The 23,071-nt window shown below is 46.4% G+C and overlaps 1 protein-coding gene across 4 annotated transcripts in view; it reads right to left on the reverse strand.

The window, feature by feature from the left end:
* Positions 1–4,211: 4,211 nt before the first annotated feature.
* Positions 4,212–23,071, reverse strand: part of LOC139280891 (UPF0606 protein KIAA1549) — a 376,973-nt gene continuing 358,113 nt past the window's right edge. For 3 of the 4 annotated variants that reach the window (XM_070900682.1, XM_070900681.1, XM_070900683.1), the window contains 2 exons: positions 11,304–11,464; positions 4,212–8,604 (listed from right to left, as the gene is read on the reverse strand). In XM_070900682.1, coding sequence (XP_070756783.1) covers positions 8,353–8,604; positions 11,304–11,464 — 413 coding nt within the window. In that variant the 3' untranslated portion in view covers positions 4,212–8,352. The remainder of the gene's footprint in view (positions 8,605–11,303; positions 11,465–23,071) is intronic. The other variant, XR_011596786.1, reaches the window with a different exon arrangement.

Raw genomic sequence — 23,071 nt, forward strand, 5'->3', positions numbered from 1 at the left:
CGGGTCGCCGGAACGGGGTGGGGAGAGCGGGGGTCAGGTCGGGTCGGATCCGGAAAGCAGGAGTCAAGTCGGGTCGGGTCCGGTCGGGTGGGAGGTGAGCCTTATCCACGCAGCCCCAGTGAGACCATTCGGCCAGGGCTAGGGGCTGCGTGCTTCGGGCCCCTCCCACACAGTTTTGGGCGCCTGGAGCTCCTGCACATGCGCGCCCACTGTAGCGCGCATGTGCAGAGGTCCCGGCACTGTTTTCAGCGCAGGGACCTGGCTCCGCCCCCCACAGCTCATGCTGCGCCACGCCCAGCTCCAGAGGACCTGCAGAATAGGTGAGGTTTTTTTAGGCGCACTTTGTGGCGTGAAAAACGGGCGTCCAGGTCCCGGCGCGGCCCGAAACTTGGGCCCATAGGAAATATGTGAAGCAGAGGATGGTTTAAGGATATGGGAAAACTGTGGGAGTTTTTGGATTATTTTAGCAAATACTTGGTACAGGCACAATGGGCCAAATGGCCTCCTTCTGTGCAGGAAGTAGGGATTCAAATCCTCATCTACAAGAGTTGTCTGAAATAAGGAAGGAAACATATTCCAAGTAAGAAGAAACCCAAAGACACAACAGTGGCCTCAGTCCCTCTACAGCATGCTCACACTGAAGAACTATTCGAACAGTGAATACCTAATACAGGCATATGAAACTCTCTGCTCAAATCCACTGGGCTGGATATGCAAAACATTTTCAATGTGTAGCCTGAGATACGATAAAAGCAGAAAAAAGATTCACACTTATAATAGCACTTTTCACATCCCAAATTGCTTCACAGCCAATGACTTAATACATTGTCACCTTTGTTTTGAAGATAAAATTTGTGGGAGCAAACCTTGCCTCAGTGTTTACATTCTCATTTGAGTCAAAAGGGCTTTCGGTAAAGCCCCACTCCAGAGACTTGATCACATAATCTATGCTGACATTTTATAGCAGTACTGAAGGAGTGCTGCATTGAAGGAGGTGCTATAAGAACATAAGAAATAGGAACAGTAGGCCATACGGCCCCTCGAGCCTGCTCCGCCATTCAATATCGTGGCTGATCTGATCATGAACTCAGCTCCACTTCCCTGCCCACTCCCCATAACTCCTTATCGTTTAAGAAACTGAATAAATTTAAGACAGAAACAGACAATGTCCCAGCCTCCACAGCTCTCGGAGGCAGTGAATTCCACAGATTTAGAACCCTCAGAAGAAATTTCTCAATTCAGTTTCAAATGGGTGGCCCCTTATTCTAAGATCATGCCCCCTAGTTCTAGTCTCCCCCATCAGTGGAAACATCCTCTCTGCATCAACCCTGTCAAGCCCCCTCATAACCTTATACGTTTCGATAAGATCACCTCTCATTCTTCTGAATGCCAATGAGTAGAGGCCCAACCTACTCAACTTTTCCTCATAAGTCAACCCCCTCATCTCTGGAATCAACCTAGTGAACCTTCTCTGAACTGCCTCCACAGCAAGTATATCCTTTTTTAAATATGGAAACCAAAACTGCACACAGTATTCCAGGTGTAGCCCCACCAATACCCTGTATAGCTGTAGCAAGACTTCCCTACTTTTATACTCCATCCCCTTTACAATAAAGGCCAAGATTCCATTGGCCTTCCTGATCACTTGCTGTACCTGCATACTATCCCTTTTGTGTTTCATGCACAAGTACCCCCAGGTCCCGCTGTACTGCAGCACTTTGTAATCTTTCTCCATTTAAATAATAACTTGCTCTTTGATTTTTTTCTGTCAAAGTGCATGACCTTGCACTTTCCAACATTATACTCCATCTGCTAAATTTTTGCCCACTCACTTAGCCTGTCTATGTCCTTTTGCAGATTTTTTGTGTCCTCCTTACAAATTGTTTTTCCTCCCATCTTTGTTTCGTCAGCAAACTTGGCTACGTTACACTCAGTCCCTTCTTCCAAGTCGTAAATATAGATTGTAAATAGTTGGGGTCCCAGCACTGATCCCTGCGGCACCCCACTAGTTACTGGTTGCCAACCAGAGAATGAGCCATTTATTCCGTCTCTATGTTTTCTGTTAGTTAGCCAATCCTCTATCCATGCTAATATATTTTAGATGAAATGTTAAATTGAGGCCGTATCTGCCACCTCAGGTGGAAGTTAGAGATCTAATGACACTATTCAAAGGAGAACAGGAGAGTTCTCCTCGCTTCCTGGCCAACATTTATCCCCCAATCAGCATCACTGAAACAGATTATCTGATCATTTATCTCATTGCTGTTTGTGAGACCTTGCGCTGTGCAAATTGACTGTGAAGTTTCTCTACATTACAACAGTGATTACACTTCAAAAGTAATTCATTGGCTGTAAAATGCTTTGGGATATCTGAGGTCATGAAAAGTGCTATATAAATGCAAGTTTTTCTTTCAAATGCAGGAGCCAATTTTCAAACAGCAGAATCCCACAAATAGGAAATGAGATGATTGTTGAGTCTTGTTTTTGATGGTACAGGTACTATTTGAGGGAGGAATGTTAGCCAGCACACTGGTGAACTCCGTGCTCTTCTTCGAATAACGGTGGGGAATTTTTAACATCTACCTTAACCCGCGGAACAAGCAGAGAACACTCTTGTTTAACCGCTCATCCAAAGGATGGGGCATGAGACAATGCAGCACTCCCCTAGGACTGCACTGAAACATCTGCCTGAATTGCGCACGCATGTCCTGGAGTTAGGCTTGAACCCAAAACCTTCTGATTAGTAGCGGAGACTGAGACTTGAGGGGCTGAATTGCCTACTCCAGTTCCTGTGACAGGCAATTTGTTTCATTAAGTGCAAAAGCCAAAAAATCTGTGCTTTTATCCAGGAACCATTATATAAAACTGGTTCACTCGGTTTGGAAAAGTACACCTCACTCAGGTTGAAAAAGGTTGAGCAGTAAGTTAAATAATGATTTGAATGCCTGAAGAAACAGCTAAAAATGTACTTTAAAATACAAACCCAATTTAGAAAACCACTGTGCCTCAGAGTCCTAAAAAATCATTTTAGAATAACAATACTTGCAATTATATAGTGTCCCTTGCACATTGAAACAGGGGAAAGATCAGGGAGTGAGTCTAATTGGATAGCTCTTTCAAAGAGCCAACACAAGAACGATGGGCTGAATGGGCTCCTTGTGTACTGCAAAATTCATTGAAATGTCTCAAAATGCTTCATCCATTGAAACAAAATGGCTCATCGCTAGAAATTTGGGCCAACTGCCCAGAAATTTCAGCTGGGAAATAATGGTCAACCGTTCAAATATTAAATGGAGAGCAGTAACACTGGCAACTGAAACGGTGTGTAATTTCATTAGCTATTTTATAGGAAATGTGGCATCTGTGACTGGGTCAGAAAGGTTCACTGCAGTTAAATCCACAGGAAAAAGTGGTGGTTAACCATTATTAGAATTGTTTCACAAATTTTAAGTCAAAGCCTTCACACATTATAAAATTTCAGCATGCTCTGATGTGTTTGAAACTTAAACTGGAATGTTTACTGGGAAACATTTACTTTTCCAATTATGAAGCCTGCCAAAGGAAGAGTAGGGTAAATTCATTGATCCTACGCCTCCACTGTGGCGCTATGCTCAAAGGGAGCACGGGGTGGAAATAGGGCTACAGCTGTGAGCATGGCTTTCTGCTGAGAGTGTAGAATTTATGCTTCTGCTGTCTTTTTTCCCTCCTCCCTTCATCTCAGGAATATGCCGACTCTGGCATGGGTACAGTTCCACAGGCATTAGGAACCCTCACTTTTGCCAAGTGACCTTACCCCGTGGGAGGCTCAAAAATGTCAACAGGTTACTTGGTTTTAGAAGGCATTACAGCAGAGCTGGATGCTCTTCTCAACCCACGATCACTTTCCAGCTGGGGGTCACTGGATAGTGGCTTAACTCAGGGGTACTGTGGCCAACTTATGGTGTCCTGACAACCATCTTAGATGTGATCAGCACTGAGCGGGAATTGATTCATCCTTTCATTGCAACAATTTAGTCTATGTCCAAAAAATACAGTGAGATGTGCATTAGACCAAACATTGTGAAGCCTGAGTTATTCATTTATCCTGGTTTGGGTTGTCTATAGAAATTGTTTGCATTTCATATCATCCCACTATGTGTAGAATAAACTAGTAGGATTAAGCTAAAACTCAGCTGGTGTCCATTGATACAGTCGACAAAACACACTCCATATTCAAAAGACCCTTTTTATTTTGAAGGAAACCACTGCATCTTTGGACCAAAGAACAAAGTTATTTTGGATTCCAGTACCCATCAAATCATGTACTAAATTATAATATTATACACTGTAGAAGGTTACAGTAGAAATCACACCCAAGTGTCCTCACATCTGAAACCAACTGGAATGGCAGGGGTGTTGTAAGCAACATTTGCGCTGAGCAAAATCAACTTTGTTTTTCCCTCCAATTTTATCCCTTTCCTCCTCCTCCTGAGCATGGTAACTCGTTGCTGGGGTGCAGTCCCAGAGATATCCTGTAGTACCTCACTCAAGGTACGAGTCTAGACAGTGTGTCAATGGGCAACCAGAGAAGCATCACAGTGGAGTCTAATTCTGTTCTTACTCCATGTGCCGACATGCATTTTCAGCAGGTGCCATTGGATAGCTAGCAGGAATCAGAGTGGTTTTCTCTTCAATCTAGCTCAGGAGCAGAGGCCAACTGCAGCATTTCCACTGCTGACATCAGCTAACTCAGTACAGACGGAAGGATCAAACTTGGAACCTGTGTGGTCTGCTTGGCTGAGCTCCCCTGCCTCCTTAACTAGCTGAACCATCTATTGGAAGCTCAGTTTTGAACGTGCAGAAGTGTTTTCAGTATAAGATACAGGCTTAAGGTTCTTCCCCTTACCTCATTGGACAGGTGCATTTATTTGCAAAACGATGGCTAGTAATCTAATTGTGTTACGATTAGAATTATGTTCAAACTCCTGGTGGTTGTAGAGAACATCATTGAATGTTGGTCCTAGATCTCGAATCCATCATCAGGAGCCCAAAGGCTGTATGTACAGTGTAATTTAATCTACTCAGTGGAAGTCATGTCAAAGCTACTGGTATCTTTTCCATTTAGAATTTTCTCACAATTAAGAGTGGTATTTTTAACAAAGGACAAAGCTCCTTCATCGCTGTTGCTGTGATTCGATGTGCTTGATAATAGACATCCTGATTGACCAATGCCTCTTTTGGCCTCACATTGGGATGCTCTGTGATCCTGAGACCCACCAGGAACTGGGATAACTGGAGGCCTTGAGCACCATAAAGCCATGGAATCCTCCTCAGCAGGGGATATCTCATCTATAATGATACAAAACACTAGTGAATGGGGCAATGGATACTGTAAAATGTAGTCTATAAATGACATGTGTATGAAACACATTGTAGTTTTAATACACAGTGGTGATTATTTACACTGAAATAAAAGCTGCCTGTGAAGGTGAGGACTTTAAAAATGAAATATGAGTTACTTATTTTGCCAATTCTCTTTCCTCCTTTCCTGAAGGTGTTGACCACTTACTAGGATATGGTTCCACATGCACGGGAGCCCTCGGGTAACTTCCCTAACCAGCATTCTTTGTGAGAGCGGCTTGGCAGACTATTGGACTGTGGAGTGCATCCTGATGCTTTCCCCAGCTGGTGTCCATAAACATAGGTTCATTATCAAACAACGATCAGGAGTTAGAACCCTTGCTAATTTTTCACTGCCATAGTTCAGGAACAAAGGCAGTCATAGCTCCCCCCCAAATGCTGTTCCTGGCCAAGATCTGTTAACTCAAAATCTGAAACTTTCTGGTCTATCTTATCACATTGACTCACACCTTTACCTATTTGAGCATCAGGGGGTTAAATTTTACTGTATGTGACCTCCAATGGCCAATCATGCAGTTGCATAAAATTTGAACATTGACCAATATAAACACCTTCAAATGCATTGGATTGTGCAAGGACACAGTAACATTGCTTGGTAAAATATAAACCAGGCAAAACATTGCCAGTGAATTAACACCAGTATAAAACATGCAGACTAAAAAATACACTGTAAACTACATTATATTTCATTTCAGGAGAGCTGTCAGTAGAAAGACATGCAAAATAAATACAACAAGAAAACCTCAACTCAAAACACATACAAAACAATGTTGGGCCTGCCAACACTTCTGACAAAAAACCCAAACATGTACAAACGACCCCCAGCCCCCCTAAGAAAAAACAGAAGTGAAAACAAGTGTGTGAATAGAATTCTGAGTGTGAGCAAACACACAGAAATGTTTCTGGGTTTCCTGATTCAGTTGCTACATGTATTATCTAGGTAACCCCAAAGGTTGAGTAGCTATGCGAGTACGGTTAAGGTTGTTTGCCGAGGCAGAAAGTAGTCTGCTGGTTGTGAGAGCCTCATCTCATCGGCTAATAAAGACAATGGATAACACTGGTGGTAGTTCAAAAAGTCTCACTGATAATTTACATTCAGATTAGATCCAGTTGATTTGGACTAAATTTATTTACTCTGCTGTTTACATTGAAGTTGTTGAAAGGCAGTATCTGAACCATACCATGCAGAGATGGGTCATGATCAAGGCCACCCAAACACTAGTTAAAAAAAAACCAAAACCACAAAAATAAAAGTCAGAATACAACTTATCCTGTCATCATAATAATGGCCTTGCGTATAGGGAATAGTGGTGCCTTTGCATATTAAAAACAAGGCCACATAAAAATAGACAGAATCCCGTAATTCTATCCCCAAAACACTGGTTAAAAATCCCAGAATCCCATGTAGAAAAACAGAATTTGATCTATTCAGTCATAGCAAACCAGTGGCCCTGTTAGTGGTCATCTCAACGAGTCGGTTACAGCTTTCAAGGAATGTGAGGGAGCACCAGTAAGATTGCTGGAATCCACTCAACAACGCCTTTTGCTCCATCCAATTCAATGAGCCAGTAAATTTCAGCTTACTCTGCCATGGGAAGTGGTCATTGACAAAAAGGTCAAAAGAACAGGCAGGAATTGATCAGTGCCTAGTTTTACTGTGTATCTTGCATGGTGACTGATCACTGAACTCTGCTGTGATTCTGCATTTAGCCTTCGCTTTTTGTGATGATGTAAAAATGGAGTCAAGTGCTGATTCAGTGGAGACTGCAAATATTGTGCACAAGTACAAGGCCTTTGTGCCAGTGCTGAAGAGCTACACAATGGAATTCAAACTACTACTGCCACCTCCAATTCTTCTCTCCTCTAGACAGGACAAAAAGTTCAAAGCTATTCTCTGCTCCCTCTTCCCCGACCAAAGCCAGTATACAACATAATTACCACCTTACTCGGTCAAGAATGCACTCCAACTTTTACATCAGGTATCATATCATAATCTTTCTCAGCACTTAAAAAATGTGTAACTCTACCTGTCCTGGACTTTCCACTTCTCCTTCAGGCTTTTAAAATCCAGGTTCAGCATCAGCTAATCATTATCATGATTCTAATCATCTCTTTAATTTGTCCAAACAACAGTGAGGGCTTCATCCCTTCAACTTGGGTTTCTCAATTTAAAAAATAATTTTCAATAGCATGACTATGACTATCAAATGCTCATTGACGTATTTGCTCAGAATAAATTTCTATTTCTATTTTCATTTAATACACCAAAAAAAAAGTTCACCTATCCAGGGCTAACTCCCCACTATTTTATGTTCCCGTATTCTTCCTTTGAAACTCATCGCTGACTGTTTTGTCTTCTTTTTTTCTTCTTTCCATTGTTCAATGTTTCCCTCCCTCAAGTTACATGATGCCTTTCCCTCTTATTTATTTTCCCTCATCCTGTTCCTTTTCCTTATGCTCTCTCATTTTCAAAGTTCAGAGGGTCTAGAATTCAGTGGGCTGTAGGAAATGGGGTGGGGGCGGGGTGGGGGGATTTGGATGTGACCAGTCAGAGAAGTTGACGTCCAAGGTAGAAAGACATTCTCACCTTTTGCTTGCTGGTGATGTTTGCTAGTACTTTCTGCTTAAATGACATTTAAGAATTTTTGCAAGAGCTAGCTGGATGTGGAGCAAGTTTCACCCCGTCTCTTTCCCCACAAGAGAAGATAATAATTTCCACTGACTGGCCATTTCAGCATACAGGCCGGAAGAACATCACCAATGTAAACTGAAGAAAAGAAGGCGGCGGCTTTGTTTGGAAGCACATTGATAAAAAACTGTGGTTGTGCTGGACATTTTTACATGTCAATAGTACTATTCACCATACAGTACCCCTTCTTCAGGACTGTACCCCAGATTTCCGGGCTTGACTTCCATGGGAAGCAAATAGTTCAGAGCTCCACCTTGCCAAGATCAGCTGTGGAGGTTCTGAAACGCTGACTGTTTTTGTGAGAGTCTGAGAAGCTCTTCACGGATGGCTTTGATGAGTGATGTGGAGGTCTGGCCAGGTGCCTGGTCTTCTGTGCAGGTGGAGCCAAAGCTTGCTCCGGGGTGTTGAGCGTTGCTATGCTGCAGGTGCAAAGATGGTGCTGAAGGGTCATGGAGGGACGTCCTCTGCATTGGAAAGAGCGGTGAGACATATTCCAGGTGCCCCCGAGTACTTGGCTAAAAAAAAAAGACAACACATGATGCTGAAAAGTGGTAATTGCATAGAGTTACATCCTTGAAACAAACTAGGAATCAGGTTGCCATTTCATCTTCATTGAAGATTAACCGATGCATCATTCCATAAATTTTCAAAACTCAGATTCCACAAGTCATCCCAAAGTGATGGATTTTGACTGCCAAATATTTAAAATGGTGTCAAAACTCTCTCCTCCCTTCACCCGCCCCCCCACCAACCCCCCCCCCTCCCCTCCCCCAAGAAGGCACTAGCTCTTGCTTGGGCACGATTCTCTGGACACTGGCTAGCTTCGGGAACGGAACCTCACCCGAATGGCCACCCTGCATGTCTGTGCATCCACTTGAACACAAAGGGCATCACAGCTGGGTTTGATCACTGCCCCAATTCTGCACATTGGATCAGTAGTCACAGGATAGTGATTGTCCACAGGAGCCCTGGCTGATTTTTCACCTCCTTAGACTGGGTGTGCTATGGCCAATAGCAGTATCCCTTCACTGCCAACCTTCCTGAGATCAGACCGAGAATCCGATCTGGGATCTTCTGCTCTATATTGTTTTATCAACTTGACTGATTAGGGGAACACAATTTCATCAGTAAGTTAATTCAAGCCTGCTGTGCCCATCAGACAGCAAAGAACAAGACAATGTCCATAAATGCACATTTCACTTGAGTTCATGGAACATCAGCTCCGCGTAGGAGGAGCATTATAATGGAAGGAGGGTCTGGTCAGCGGAGAAGTGCCCTGGCGTCTGTGGTACTAAAATCAAACTTTCAGGTGCTGCAACACACTAGCGGAGATAGACGCAGGTGAGGCACGATGTTGTTTAGATGCAAGCACACTCAGCTTATAAGATATGATCAACGGGCATCTTCATAGTGAACAAAACCCTCATGGCTTCGATATGTACTCCTTACATTTGGGAGGACATGTAAACATACCACTAGCTCCTCACATTTCGAAAGAATGTTTACATGGCACACAACCGATAAGATTGGAGTGTCCAGTGCAATGACAGCTTAAATTCTACATTGTCAGGGTATGTTTCCAACACTAAATTTCTAACAGCAATTTGTACTGTTTCTTCCCCCTTTCGTCCTCCTTTTCCCCCCTCACTGAAATGCTTCTCTGATGATTATTTCCAGTTGGATGAAGAGCCGACTGATGGAACAATTTGACATCTGCACCGATTGTGATAACAACAGTGAAATGCTTGTCAAAACTATTTTTGGAATTTAACCCATTATCTGTCCTCCTAAGCCTTACCACTGCGAATACCCATCCCATTGCATTTGTCACCTCTGATTGGCACCCAGAAGGGAATGAAGTCAGGTTATTAAGCACTTTTTGGCCAGTTTCCACAATCTAAATCTGCAGATGCTATTCGTGGGCAGCATCTTACTACACAACTCAACACGACAGAGTGAGCAGAAATTCAGCACTCCCTCCATCCCGCCTGCAACGTTACTTCCATCCCACTCTGCAGCGCTCCCTCCATCCTCCCGCTCTGCAGCGCTCCCTCCATCCTGTGTCTGCAGCGCTCCCTCCATCCTCACTCTGCAGTGCCCCCTCCATCCTGTGTCTGCAGCGCTCCCTCCATCCTCACTCTGCAGTGCCCCTCCATCCTGTCTCTGCAGCGCTCCCTCCATCCTCTGTCTGCAGCGCCCCCTCCATCCTCTGTCTGCAGCGCCCCCTCCATCCTCTGTCTGCAACACTCCCTCCATCCTGTCTGCAGCGCTCCCTCCATCCTCTGTCTGCAGTGCTCCCTCCATCCTCTGTCTGCAGCGCCCCCTCCATCCTCTGTCTGCAGCGCTCCCTCCATCCTCTGTCTGCAGCGCCCCCTCCATCCTCTGTCTGCAGCGCTCCCTCCATCCTCTGTCTGCAGCGCCCCCTCCATCCTCTGTCTGCAGCGCCCCCTCCATCCTCTGTCTGCAGCGCCCCCTCCATCCTCTGTCTGCAGCGCCCCCTCCATCCTCTGTCTGCAGTGCTCCCTCCATCCTCTGTCTGCAGTGCTCCCTCCATCCTCCCGCTCTGCAGCACTCCCTCCATCCTCTGTCTGCAGCGCTCTCTCCATCCTCCCGCTCTGCAGCGCTCCCTCCATCCTCTGTCTGCAGCGCTCCCTCCATCCTGTCTGCAACACTCCCTCCATTCTCCCGCTCTGTAGCGCCCCCTCCATCCTCTGTCTGCAGCGCCCCCTCCATCCTCCCGCTCTGTAGCGCCCCCTCCATCCTCTGTCTGCAGCGCTCCCTCCATCCTCTGTCTGCAACACTCCCTCCATCCTCCCGCTCTGTAGCGCCCCCTCCATCCTCTGTCTGCAGCGCTCCCTCCATCCTCTGTCTGCAACACTCCCTCCATCCTCCCGCTCTGTAGCGCTCCCTCCATCCTCTGTCTGCAGCGCTCCCTCCATCCTGTGTCTGCAGCGCTCCCTCCATCCTGTGTCTGCAGCGCTCCCTCCATCCTGTGTCTGCAGCGCTCCCTCCATCCTCCCGCTCTGCTGCGCCCCCTTCCACCCTCCCTCCAGATCACCCTTTGCAGTGCTCCCTCCGTATTTCCCACTCTGCAATGCACTCTATACCACACCACTTTCAGCCAGTTCTTTCTTTTCTAAAAAATAATCATGGAATTTCATCAGGATTTGTAAAGGGGATTCACCAAACAAGCCCAACACTATGTCTGACTTACAGATTCTCTGTTTGGACCAGTCCGCATCAGTCCATCTTCAAGACCATAAGGAGACCAGCCGACAACTCCTGCTGGTCCAGATCTTCCGATACGCATCTGTCCTGGCTGCGACCCTATTCTACTATCCATGTGGCTCTGTGACATCTGATAGGCTAGCATTCCTGTGGAAAAATAGGACCCGAAACAGGTTACATTTATTACACTGAAATTACAAAAACAGTCCATTCAGTCCAACCAGTCAATGTTGATGTGTATCCTTCACATGAGAGTGAATCCTAGTCCCATCTACTGTCGTGTTCACGTCCCTTTATTCCCCTTTCTTGCAACCAATATAACCTATTCTTAAATATTGATATGGTCTCTGCTTCAATCACTATCTTCAGTAATGCATTCCACAGGTTCACAACCCTTTATGTAAAAAGGCTTCTCCTGTCCCTGTCTTGAACCTTACATTTAATCTTCTATGTCCCCTCATTCTACGCTCCTCAATCACTGGAAACAACAACAACTTGTATTTATATAGTGCCTTTAACATAGTAAAATGTCCCAAGGTGCTTCACAGTATTATGAGACAAGAAATTTGACACCGAGCCACATAAGGAGAAAAGTCTGGTCAAAGAGGTAGGTTCTAGGGAACGCCTTAAAGGAGGAAAGCGAGATAGAGAGGTGGAGAAGTTTAGGCAAAAAATTCTAGAGCTTAGGGCCTAGGCAACAGAAGGCATGGCCACCAATGCTTGAGCGATTATAATCAGGGATGCTCAAGAGGGCAGAATCAGAGGAGCGCAGATATCGTGGGGGGGGGTTGTGGGGCTGAAGATTACACAGATAGGGAGGGGCGAGGCATAGAGGGTTTTGAAAACAAGGATGAGAATTTTGAAATTGACGTGTTGCTTAACCGGGAGCCAATTTAGATCAGCGAGTACAGGGGTGATGGATGAGCGGGACTTGGTGTGAGTTAGGACAGGGACAGCCAGGTTTTGGATCACCTCGTTTACGCAAGGTAGAATGTGGGAGGCCAGCCAGGAGTGCATAAGAATAGTCAAATCTAGAGGTAACAAAGGCATGGATTAGGGTTTTAGCAGATGAGCTGAGGCAAGGGCGGAGACAGGCGATGTTACGGAGGTGGAAATTGGCGTTCTTAGTTATGCTGCGCATATGTGGTCGAAAGCTCAAATATGACAACAAGGATGCGAACTGTGGTTCGGCCCAATACAGAAGTTGGGAAGAGGGATGGAGTCAGTGGCTAGGGAACGGAGATTGTGGCGGGGACCGAAAACAATGGCTTCGGTCTTCCCAATTGGGGAAAGTTTCTGCTCATCCAGAACTGGATTTCAGACAAGCAGTCGCGGAGGGGTTAAGAGAAGTGGTAGTGCAGTAGAACTGGGTGGCATCAGCGTACATGTGGAAACTGATGCTGTGTTTTTGGATGATGTCGCCAAGGGACAACATGTAGACGAGAAATAGGAGGGGGCCAAGGATAGATCCTTGTGGGACACCAGAGGTAACATGCAGGAGCAGGAAGAGAAACCATTCAGGTTAAGATTAGATAGATAGGTATGGAACCAGGCGAGTGTAGTCCCACCCAGCTGGACAATGGTGGAAAGGCGTTGGAGAAAGATAGAGTGGTCAACCGTGTCGAAGGCTGCAGACAGGTCAAGAAGGACGAGGAAGGATAGTCTGCCTTTGTCAGAGTCACAAAGGATGTCATTTGTGACTGTGATGAGAGATATTTCAATACTCTGGTAGGCACGGAAACTGGAATGGGGGGATTCAAACATGGAATTGTGGGAAAGATGGGCATGGATTTGGGAAGCGACAACATATTCGAGGAGAGAGGAAAGGGAGGTTGGAGATGGGGCTGTAGTTTGCAAGGATGAAGGGGGTCAAGGGTTGTTTTTGAGGAGAAGGGTAATGACGGCAGATTTGAGGAAGAGGGAGACAGTACCTGAGAAGAGAGAACCGTTAACAATGTCAGCTAACAGACAGAAAGTTGGATGGTCAGCAGTTTGGTGGGAACAGGGAAAAGGGAGCAGGAAGTGGGTTTCATGGACAAGGGATGCTCGGAGAGGTCATGAGGGGAGATCGGAGAGAAACTGGAGAAAGATGTGAGGTCAGGGCTAGGGCAGGGGGGGATTCTTAGAGGAAGTTTGACCTGGTGGGCTAGGGGAAGGAAGGGAAGAAGCAGAGGCAGCTGAATGGATGGTTTCAAACTTAGTGACAAAGAAGTCCATGAGCTCCTCACACTTATTGTCGGAGGTAAGGGTGGAGATTGGGAAGAGATGTTTAAGAAGACGTTTAGCAGTGAAGAATAGAAGCCGGGGTTTATCTTTGCAGTGAGCAATGTTGTCAGATGAGAGCAGGACCCGATAGTGCTTTGTGTGGTCCAGTCAGATCTGGCGGTGAATGGCTAAACCAGTTGTCCGCCATATCTGTTCAAGTCTACGTCCCTTGGACTTAAGGGAGCGAAGATGAAGGCTGTACCAGAGGAACGGCCAGGGTGAGAGAGAGTAATGGTTTTAATAGGGACAAGGTTGTCAAATGTGGTGATGAGGGTATGACTGAGCAGATCGGTAGCTGCAGAAATGTCATGGTGAATGGAGGGCCAAAGGCTGGACAGTTGGAAGTTATTAAGCGCAGTTTAAGAGAGTCGGAAAGAGTTTATTCCAGGGGCGGACACAGAAGGAGGTAGGGGTTGGCGGGGGGGTTGGAAGGGGAATGTGTGGAAAGCGATACGAGGAAGTGGTCAGAGATGGCCTTATCTGTGATTGACACAATGGGAGTAGCGAGAGGCCACGAGAGATGGCAAGGTCAAGGGGGCTGTGGAGTTTACATGGAGGGAGAGATTAAGGGAGGATAGGAGGCTAGTGAACTCAGTCTGCAGGCTTCTTAAACCAAAAGGTAGTATTATCTATTTTCTGATGTGTCTCATCTTCTCCCTTACTCTCTTCAATTTTGATGGTGCCTTGCACAATGAGTCTTGGTTATTATTTTTTTAATTCACTCCTGGGATCTGGGCGTCGTTGGCAAGGCCAGCATTTATTGCCCATTCCTAATTGCCCTCGAGAAGGCCACCTTCTTGAATCACTACAATTAATGTGGTGAAGGTACTCCCACAGAGCTGTTAGGGAGGGTGCTCTAGGATTTTGACTTAGCTTGATGAAGAAATGGTGATATATTTCCAAGTCAGGATGGTGCCCGACTTGGAGGGGAACTTTCAGGTGATGGTGTTCCCACAGCACTTGCTGTCCTTGTCCTTCTAGGTCAGAGGTGAGCAATTATTTGGGCTAGAGGGACACTTAACACGTTTTGGTGAGCTGTTGAGGGCCGCACACCAATGTTTCCTCTAATGTGCATGGCTGCATGGTCGCGCAACAATTGCGCAGTCCCTGCAGGCCGCTCCTCAACTCCTGCTGCTAGAAGAGACACTGTGCATGTGCCGGCTGCTTAGTGGCTGGCCGCGCAGCAAATTTAAAGGGACAGTGCATGAAAAAAAAATTAGAGGGAACATTGCATAAATATAAATTTATATAGTAGTCAGATACTATCTTACATACACATCATGTACTGGATACTGCTTAGAAATGAAGCAAAGATAAAAGTTGAAAATTTGGTAGCATCTTCTGATCTCTGTAAATTAGTGCTGTGAAATAGAACTGTACCCTTTTTAGAGACTGTGTCAGCATCAATTCCCCACCTCACTCATCCTTATGCCCCTCTGCAAAGACTACTAATGCCGTCCCAATTGATGCCAGATGAAAACTCCCCTGCCGTCGTACTCTGGATACCGGGAGAGGAAAGATGCAGCGCCGGTCACTTTCTTCGGTAAAAGAGTTGTGGAGTTGAGCAGCCGTGACTCCACTCTAAAATGGATAGGCCATATTTGAGTACGCAGTGCATTCTGGGTACAAATGTGCGCCATTGGGAACCAGAATCACGGAATGGATCCTTTTAAGATCAGGCCAGGGAGAATAGTTTTTGCGAATTATTAATTTGAATGAAGTATTACTGTGGTTTTCCTTGGCTGCAGGTCGAATCTGTCTTTGACCCATGAGAAGTGAAAGTGGATAGACGAATGTGCAGCTTGAGCTCTGGCTCGTGTTCCATATCTGTCCCAACCAGCGGGCTTGATAAAATGACTTGGCGGGCCAGATATGGCCCATCACTGTTCTAGGTGGTAGAGGTTGCAGGTTTGTGAGGTGCTGTCAAAGGAGTCTTGGCGAGTTGCTGCAGTGCATCTTGTAGATGGTACAGGTTGAACCTCCCTTATCAGGCACCCTCGGGACCTGGCCTGTGCTGGCTAAGGGATTTTGTCAGACGATGGGAGGTCATGTGTTCTACTGTCTTTTACAACTGCCAGCCACGAATCCCCAACCCTGCGATCCACCGCCAAATCCCCACTATGATCTCCAAGACTCAAAGTAATGAAGAGGTCTTTTCTTTTTGATTGGCAGAGCGCAGAGGACAGCGGGGAGGGGAGGAGCGGCCAGCCCGAGGATACGGCCCGACTCTGGCCAGGGCGCGGGAGGCAGGTCAATGGGACTCAGTACAATCCGTGTGCTGAGCTGCGATCGCGTTTAGAGCAAACCCACCCGGCGTAAGCGGAGCTATGGTGGTTCTGTGGTTGCAGGAGTTCTCGGCATCGAGGAGAAAGATAGCGGCCAAGCTTGGCAAAGCAAAAAAGTAGCCATCATTTTAAGCATATATATATATATATTTTTAATTTTTTTTTATCAAGCTTTTATTTATAATTTAATTCAAAATATAATTATTAGTAGTACAGATTGAACCTCTCTCCACTCCACTCCATTCCACCGACTTGAATATCCACCCTCAAGGTCACTTAGGCAATCAGTGCCTTCAGAACCGGACCAGAGGAAGGAGTCTCCGTCTTCGAAGACAGAGAATATTGGTGAGTATGAAAAAAAATTATCTGCGCATGGGCCACCCGGTGGCCAGGCATGGTGCCGGACGAGGGGTGGTGCCGGATAAGAGAGGTTCAACCTGTACACACTGCAGCCACGGTGTGCTGGTGGTGAAGGGGATGAATATTTAAGGTGGTGAAAAGGGTGCCAATCAAGCGGGCTGCTTTATCCTGGATGGTGTTGAACTTTTTGAGTGCTGTTGCCACACAGTTTCTTACTTTTGAGGATGTATTGATTTCGCAGATTGTAAACACTGTGCATTATTAAAAAGATGGATGCTAATGTAAATTGATAAAAGAACACTGAAACTACATTGGGCATCAGAGAAAGTGACAAGGGGAAATCAAAGGAAAATTTGAAAATGTCTTATGAAATCTAAATTTAAATGTGAACGGGTAACAAATGAAAGAGTCAGAAATGTCATACAAGTTTCAAACTTCACAAATGACACAAAACTTGGAAATGTGGTAAAAAGTGAGGAGGATAGTAGCAGACTTGCGAAGGACATAGACAAACTGGTGAATTGGGCAAATATGTGGCCGATGAAATTTAATGCAGAGTAAAATTATGCATTTTGAAAAGAAAGAATGAGGAGAGACCACATAAACTAAATGGTGCAATTGTAAAGGAGGTACAGGAAGGGAGAGGCCTGGGAGTTCAAATATCTTTGAAGGTGGCAGGGCAAGTTGACCAGAAACTGTTTTTAAAAAAAGCATATGAGATCATGGGCTTTGTAAGTACAGGCAGAGAGTATTAAAGCAAGGAAGTTATCCTAAAACTATATAAATCACTGGTTCATCATCATGGTCAGTCCCTCAGAATCGAGGAAGACTTGCTTTCACCCTAAACATGAGTTCTTAGGTGACAGAATAGTCCAGTCTCTGTCATAGGTGGGACAGTGGTTGAAGGAAAGGAAAGGAAAGGTTAGGCCTCAGCTGGAGTACTATGTCCAATTCTGGTCACCACACGTTAGGAGGAATGCCTTGGAGAGGGTGCAGAGACTAGAGAATCTAGGATTATTCTCCTTAGAGCAGAAGATTAGAGGTTTTCAAAATTAGGAACGGTTTTGATAGAGTAAATAAGGAGAAACTGTTTCCACTGGCAGGAGGGTCGGTAACCATAGGGGACAGATTTAAGATGATTGGCAAAAAAGCCAAGGGGAGGATGAGGGGAATGATTTTTATGCAGCAAGTTATGATGATCTGGAATGCACTATCTGAACGAGTGGTGGAAGCAGATTCAATAATATCTTTCAAAAGGGAATTGAAGATATACTTGAAAAGTAAAGATTTGCAGGGCTATGGAGAAAAAGCAGGGGAGTGAGTAATCGGTTAGCTTTGACAAAGTTCTTTTACAGGCCTCTTTCTGTGCTTGTGATTCTGTGATTTTAAGTACAGGATAACCTGTCTGTTATTCCTTCAACTGTGACTTAAAAAAAAGCATATGCTGGGACAAACCGCATATGTACAAATATGAAATAGGTCTGTTTCACACTGGTGAATGCACAAGAGGCCTGTTTTGTCATGTTCCATCTCTGCCCCCATATAGTACATGGCAAATAGACCAGAAGATCCCAGGATTGATCACCAGTTTGCACTGTGGTAACGGATCTCTGCTGGGACTGTACTAAGGCACACAACTGGTTTTAGTGCCCTTGGAGATTAGGAATGGAAAAATATCCAATGACCTCTACTGGAAAGGATGTGTGTGTGTGTGTGTGGGGGGGGGGGGGGGGGGGGGGGGGAGAGAGGGCTTGATGAGAGGAAGAGTGTGAGTGAGAGGGAGGAAATAATTGGGCTCTGCTGTAATATCCACCATAGTTGAAGGCCCTGCTAACACTCAACACCGAGCCCTTCACATATAGACCTGGATTTTGGGGTCAGCGAAGGAACGCGGCTCACTGTTCATTACGCTTATAGCTGCCCAGACTTTTTGTGGGCTTTTGAGCAGCAACTTGTGGTCATCGGGCATCTGATACAGCACGACACCCTCTACACGGGATCTGCGACCTGTGTGAACAGGGAAAGCAACAGCGAATCTCTTCAATCAGATTGAAGAATCCTCACTGAGCCACGCAGAGTACAAACCAGGATGTGGGCGTCACTGGCAAGGCCAACATTTATTGGACATCCCTAATTACATTCGAGAAGGTGGTGATGAGCCGCCTCCTTGAACTGCTGCAGTCCGTGTGTTGAAGGTACTCCCAACAGTGATGTTAGGGAGGGAATTCCAGGATTTTGACCTAGCAACTATGAAGGAACTGTGATATATTTCCAAGTCAGGATGGTGTGTGACTTGGAGGGGAACTTGGAAGTGATGGTGTTCCCATGCGCCTACTGCCCTTAACCTTCTAGGTGGTAGAGGTCACGGGTTTGGGTTCACACTGCAGTCACAGTGCGCCAGTGGTGGAGGGAGTGAATGTTTAAAGTGGTAGATGGGGAGCCAATCAAGTGGGCTGCTGTGTCCTGGATGGTGTGGAGCTTCTTGAGTGTTGTTGGAGCTGCACTCATTCAGGCAAGTGGAGAGTGTTTCATCACATTCCTGACTTGTGCCTTGTAGATGGTGGAAAGGCTTTGGGGAGTCAGGAGGTGAGACACTCGGCACAGAATACCTGCTCCTGTAGCCACAGTATTTATGTGGCTGGTCCAATTATGTTTCAGGTCAATGGTGACCCCCCAGGATGTTGATGGTGGGGGATTTGGTGATGGTAATGCTGTTGAATGTCAATGGGCCGATGGTTAGACTTCTCTCTTTTGGAGATGGTCATTGCTTGGCACTTGTGTGGCGCGAATGGTAGTTGCCACTTATCAGCCCAAGCCTGAATGTCGTCCATGTGGGCACAGACTGCTTCATTATCTGAGGAGTTGCAAATGGAACTGAACACTGTGCAAGCATTAGCGAACATTCCCACTTCTGACCCAGTGATGGAGGGAAGATTATTGATGAAGTAGCTGAAGATGGTTAGGGCCATGGCCACTGCCCTGAGGAACTCCTGCAGTGATGTCCTGGGGTCGAGATGATTGACCACAACCATCTTCCATTGTGCTAGGTATGACTCCAGCCAGTGGAAGAGTTTTTCCCCTGATTTGCATAGCCTTCAATTTTATTGGGCTCCTTGATGTCACACTCTGTCAAATGCTGCCTTGATGTCAACAACAGTCACTCTCACCTCATCGCTGGAATTCAGCAATTTTGGCCATGTTTGGATCAAGGCTGTAATGAGATCTGGAGCTGGGTGGTCCTGGCGGAATCCAAACTGAGCATCGGTGAGCAGGTTAATGGTGAGTAAATGCCGCTTAACAGCACTGTCGACAACACCTTCCATCACTTTACTGATGATTGAGAGTAGACTGATGGGGCGATAATTGGCCGGATTGGATTTGTCCAGATTTTTGTAGACAGGACATAACTGGGCAATTTTTCACATTGTCAGATAGGTGCCAGTGTAAAGTTCAATGTTAATTCAATGTAAAATCATGTACAAAAACCAAAATAAAAAGAGGGAAAGAAAGATATAAAAGAGACACAAAGAAAAAGTAAAAACATTTCCATTTTAATTTATAATTAAAAAAAACAATTAAAATCTGAAAGAATGATGCTCTGCACTTGTAAAAGTTAATTTTCAGTGCCAGAGTGGTTGTTTGACAGTAATTGAGACTTACCACACCGTTAAAAAGACATTTACACTTGAATGGACAAGCCCAAATGTTTTTTTTAGTGTATTTAGTGGGCAAGTATCATAAATTCACGACCTCAGAGGCATTTCAAAGACGAGCCTATCGACGATGTACCGGTATAGCAAAGTTTGTGGAGGAACAAGGCATATCAGACAGCAACTTTCTGATCTCTGCATTTAACTGCGTATGTGCAGACGCCAGAGGTTGCTACCCTATTTACACTATACTGTGAGCGCTGATAGCTTCACCGTTATTCTCACCGTAAAATCCGGGCCGTAAAGAAGGATCACAAATGAGATACCAGAGGGGTGTTGGAACTCATGGGGGCTGAAATTGATGGTCCTACCGCGGCAAAACTCGGCGGTTTCCCCGTTTTTTTGGCGTTCTCCCCTCCGTGGGAAATTGGTGAGGCCCTCGTGCCGGCGGTTTGGAAGGACCGCTGGGGAGCGTCTGCCAGCGTGTAACGCCGAAAAAAAGTCCTGCTGCCCGAGATTCATCCGAGCGGTCCTCCGCTCCTGCAGGAGAAAAGACCGCAACATTGGAGGTCTTACCTGGATGGTAGGTATGAAGACCAGCAAGAAAAGGTAAGTGAAAGTTTTTCTTTACTTCTTTTGCAGCGATTTTTTGTTAAAGGGTGCTCTGAAGGTTTTGTGATTTTTAAAAATCTTTTGAACATTTTTTTGCGTTCCCCCCTCCCTGGGCCCGACTCCAGCCTCGGTATAACTTTCTCCAGGATTGCATTTGCTGCCCAGAATCCCACCTACCACCCTGAATCGGTGTGTAATGCCCATTTTTGCCGCCGGGTGCTTTTTTCCACCTTTTTGGACCAAACTTCCACGCAAAGTACCTTCAGGATCTTAGCGGTCTTTTCAACCGTAAATGGGCGGAATTTGCCTTTGATCAATTTCGACCCCATGGGGTCATACCCCAACAAGCGGCATTGTCTTCAGGACAGGAGAGGTGGAAGGAGAAGAAAATGACTAAAGTGAAAGCACGTGCAAGATCGTACTGTACACTGCAAGTTCATTTGCACAAGTTTAACTGTTTTCACAGCAGTTACAGAAGTGAGTCCCTAAACTAACATACAAGATGCAGCTGCAGATTTCAGCAGAATCAAAATGGAATCTGAAAAAATTCAATTTACCTTCACCTCAGTAGGGAAAAGCAGAAGAGGACTGTGAAATTCACCAACTGGAACGAGGTTGAAGAACAAAGTAAGTCACCACCTGCAAGTAACATGTGTCTCTTCACCCCTCTCTTCCCAGACACTCGTGATTTCTTTGCCTCTTTTCTTTATGTTGTTCTGATTCATTGCAGCTTGCACAATATCTGCAATTTAAACCTGTACTTTGTCTAATTCAACCCAACTGAATTTAGAGCCTTAAAACATCTGTCCTCATTACTGTGAAAAATATATTTTAATGACTAAGGGGCTGTAAAGCAATGGTTTGAAGTAACAGGAGAGGGTGTTAGTAACACTAAACAATATTCTGATAATGTTTGGACAATGGAGCACATGATCCGAGAGAAGGAATCAGCCAGGAAATATTGCAAGGAAAGCCACTGCAATGTAGGAAAGGCTGTACATGTTTAAGTGCTACATGGGAAAACTACAACCCAGAGGGGCTGAAACAGCAAGAGGCAAGAGAAAGACACAAGGAAGAAGCCAGAGGACACCAACAAACAAAGGAATGACGAAAGATGTCCATGTTCTGGAAAGTAAGGGCTGTGGGTTGAAGCGCCACTCCAAAGTTTGATGAGCTAATCTAGGCTGACGCTCCAGGGCAATATTGAGGGAATGATGCATTTCCTTTTCTGGTGATGTAAAAGATTTTTCAGCACTACTTGAAGAGCAGGAAGCTCTCCTGGTATCCTGGCCAACATTAACCTCTCAACCAACTCTACTCAAAACAGACTAATTGGTCCTTCATTTGATATCTGTTTGTGGGATCTTGCTGTCTGAAAAATAGATGCCACAAATGCCTAATAAACAGTCACTGTACTTCAAAGCATTCACTGTATGTGAAGTGCTGAGGGACATTTCCAAGTGATACAATAAGGTACTATGTGATTGCAAGTCTATCTTTCTCTATACTTCTGGTTTCATTGTTCAGTGACTCTTATAAACTCAAAACTTAATTTGTCAACTTGCAAGATGTCCTGCATGTCATGAGTTTTAACTGAATGTGCCTTATTTAGCTGCATCGGGACACAATAAAGTCTAGTATTATTCACAGCATTTCCCCGTTTTCTCTTCAGTAAACCATTAAAAGGAATGTCACACAAGTAATCATTACAGCCGTGATCTGTATTGACATCTTTCTCTTGCTTCTGCAATGACCAGTGCTCAGATTTCCTGCTGCCCAACAGGAATTCCTGGTCTCTCCCCAATCAATCCACATGCTTTTCTCCTATTACCACTATTTTCCCGGAGATTGATGGAGAGAGAGAGAGAGAGGGGGCGGGCTGGGGGGGGCGAGGGTCAGAGCGAGGGGGGGGCGGGCGAGGGAGAGCGGGCGCGGAACAGAGCGAGGGGGGGCGGGCGAGGGACAGAGCAAAGGGATGGGGCGGGCGAGGGAGGGAGGGGGGAGCGGGCGAGGGATAGAGCGAGGGGGGGCGGGCGAGGGATAGAGCGAGGGGGGGCGCGCGAGGGACAGAGCGAGGCGGGGGCGGGCGAGGGACAGAGCGAGGGGGGGCGGGCGAGGGACAGAGCGAGGGGGGCGGGCGAGGGACAGAGCGAGGGGGGGGCGGGCGAGGGACAGAGCGAGGGGGGGGCGGGCGAGGGACAGAGCGAGGGGGGGCGGGCGAGGGACAGAGCGAGGGGCGGGCGCGGGCGAGGGACAGAGCGAGGGGGGGGCGGGCGAGGGACAGAACGGGGGGGGGCGGGCGAGGGACAGAGCGGGGGGGGCAGGCGAGGGACAGAGCGAGGGGAGGCGGGCGAGGGACAGAGCGAGGGGGGGGCGCGGGCGAGGGACAGAGCGAGGGGGGGGGCGCGGACGAGGGACAGAGCGGGGGGGGGGGCGGGCGAGGGACAGAGCGAGGGGGGGGGGGGGCGGGCGAGGGACAGAGCGAGGGGGGGGCGGGCGGGCGAGCGATAGAGCGAGGGGGGGCGGGCGAGGGACAGAACGAGGGGGGGGCGCGAGGGACAGAGCGAGGGGGGTCGGGCGAG

The sequence above is a fragment of the Pristiophorus japonicus genome, chromosome 15, assembly GCF_044704955.1.
Source record: "Pristiophorus japonicus isolate sPriJap1 chromosome 15, sPriJap1.hap1, whole genome shotgun sequence".
Lineage (NCBI taxonomy): Eukaryota > Metazoa > Chordata > Chondrichthyes > Pristiophoridae > Pristiophorus > Pristiophorus japonicus.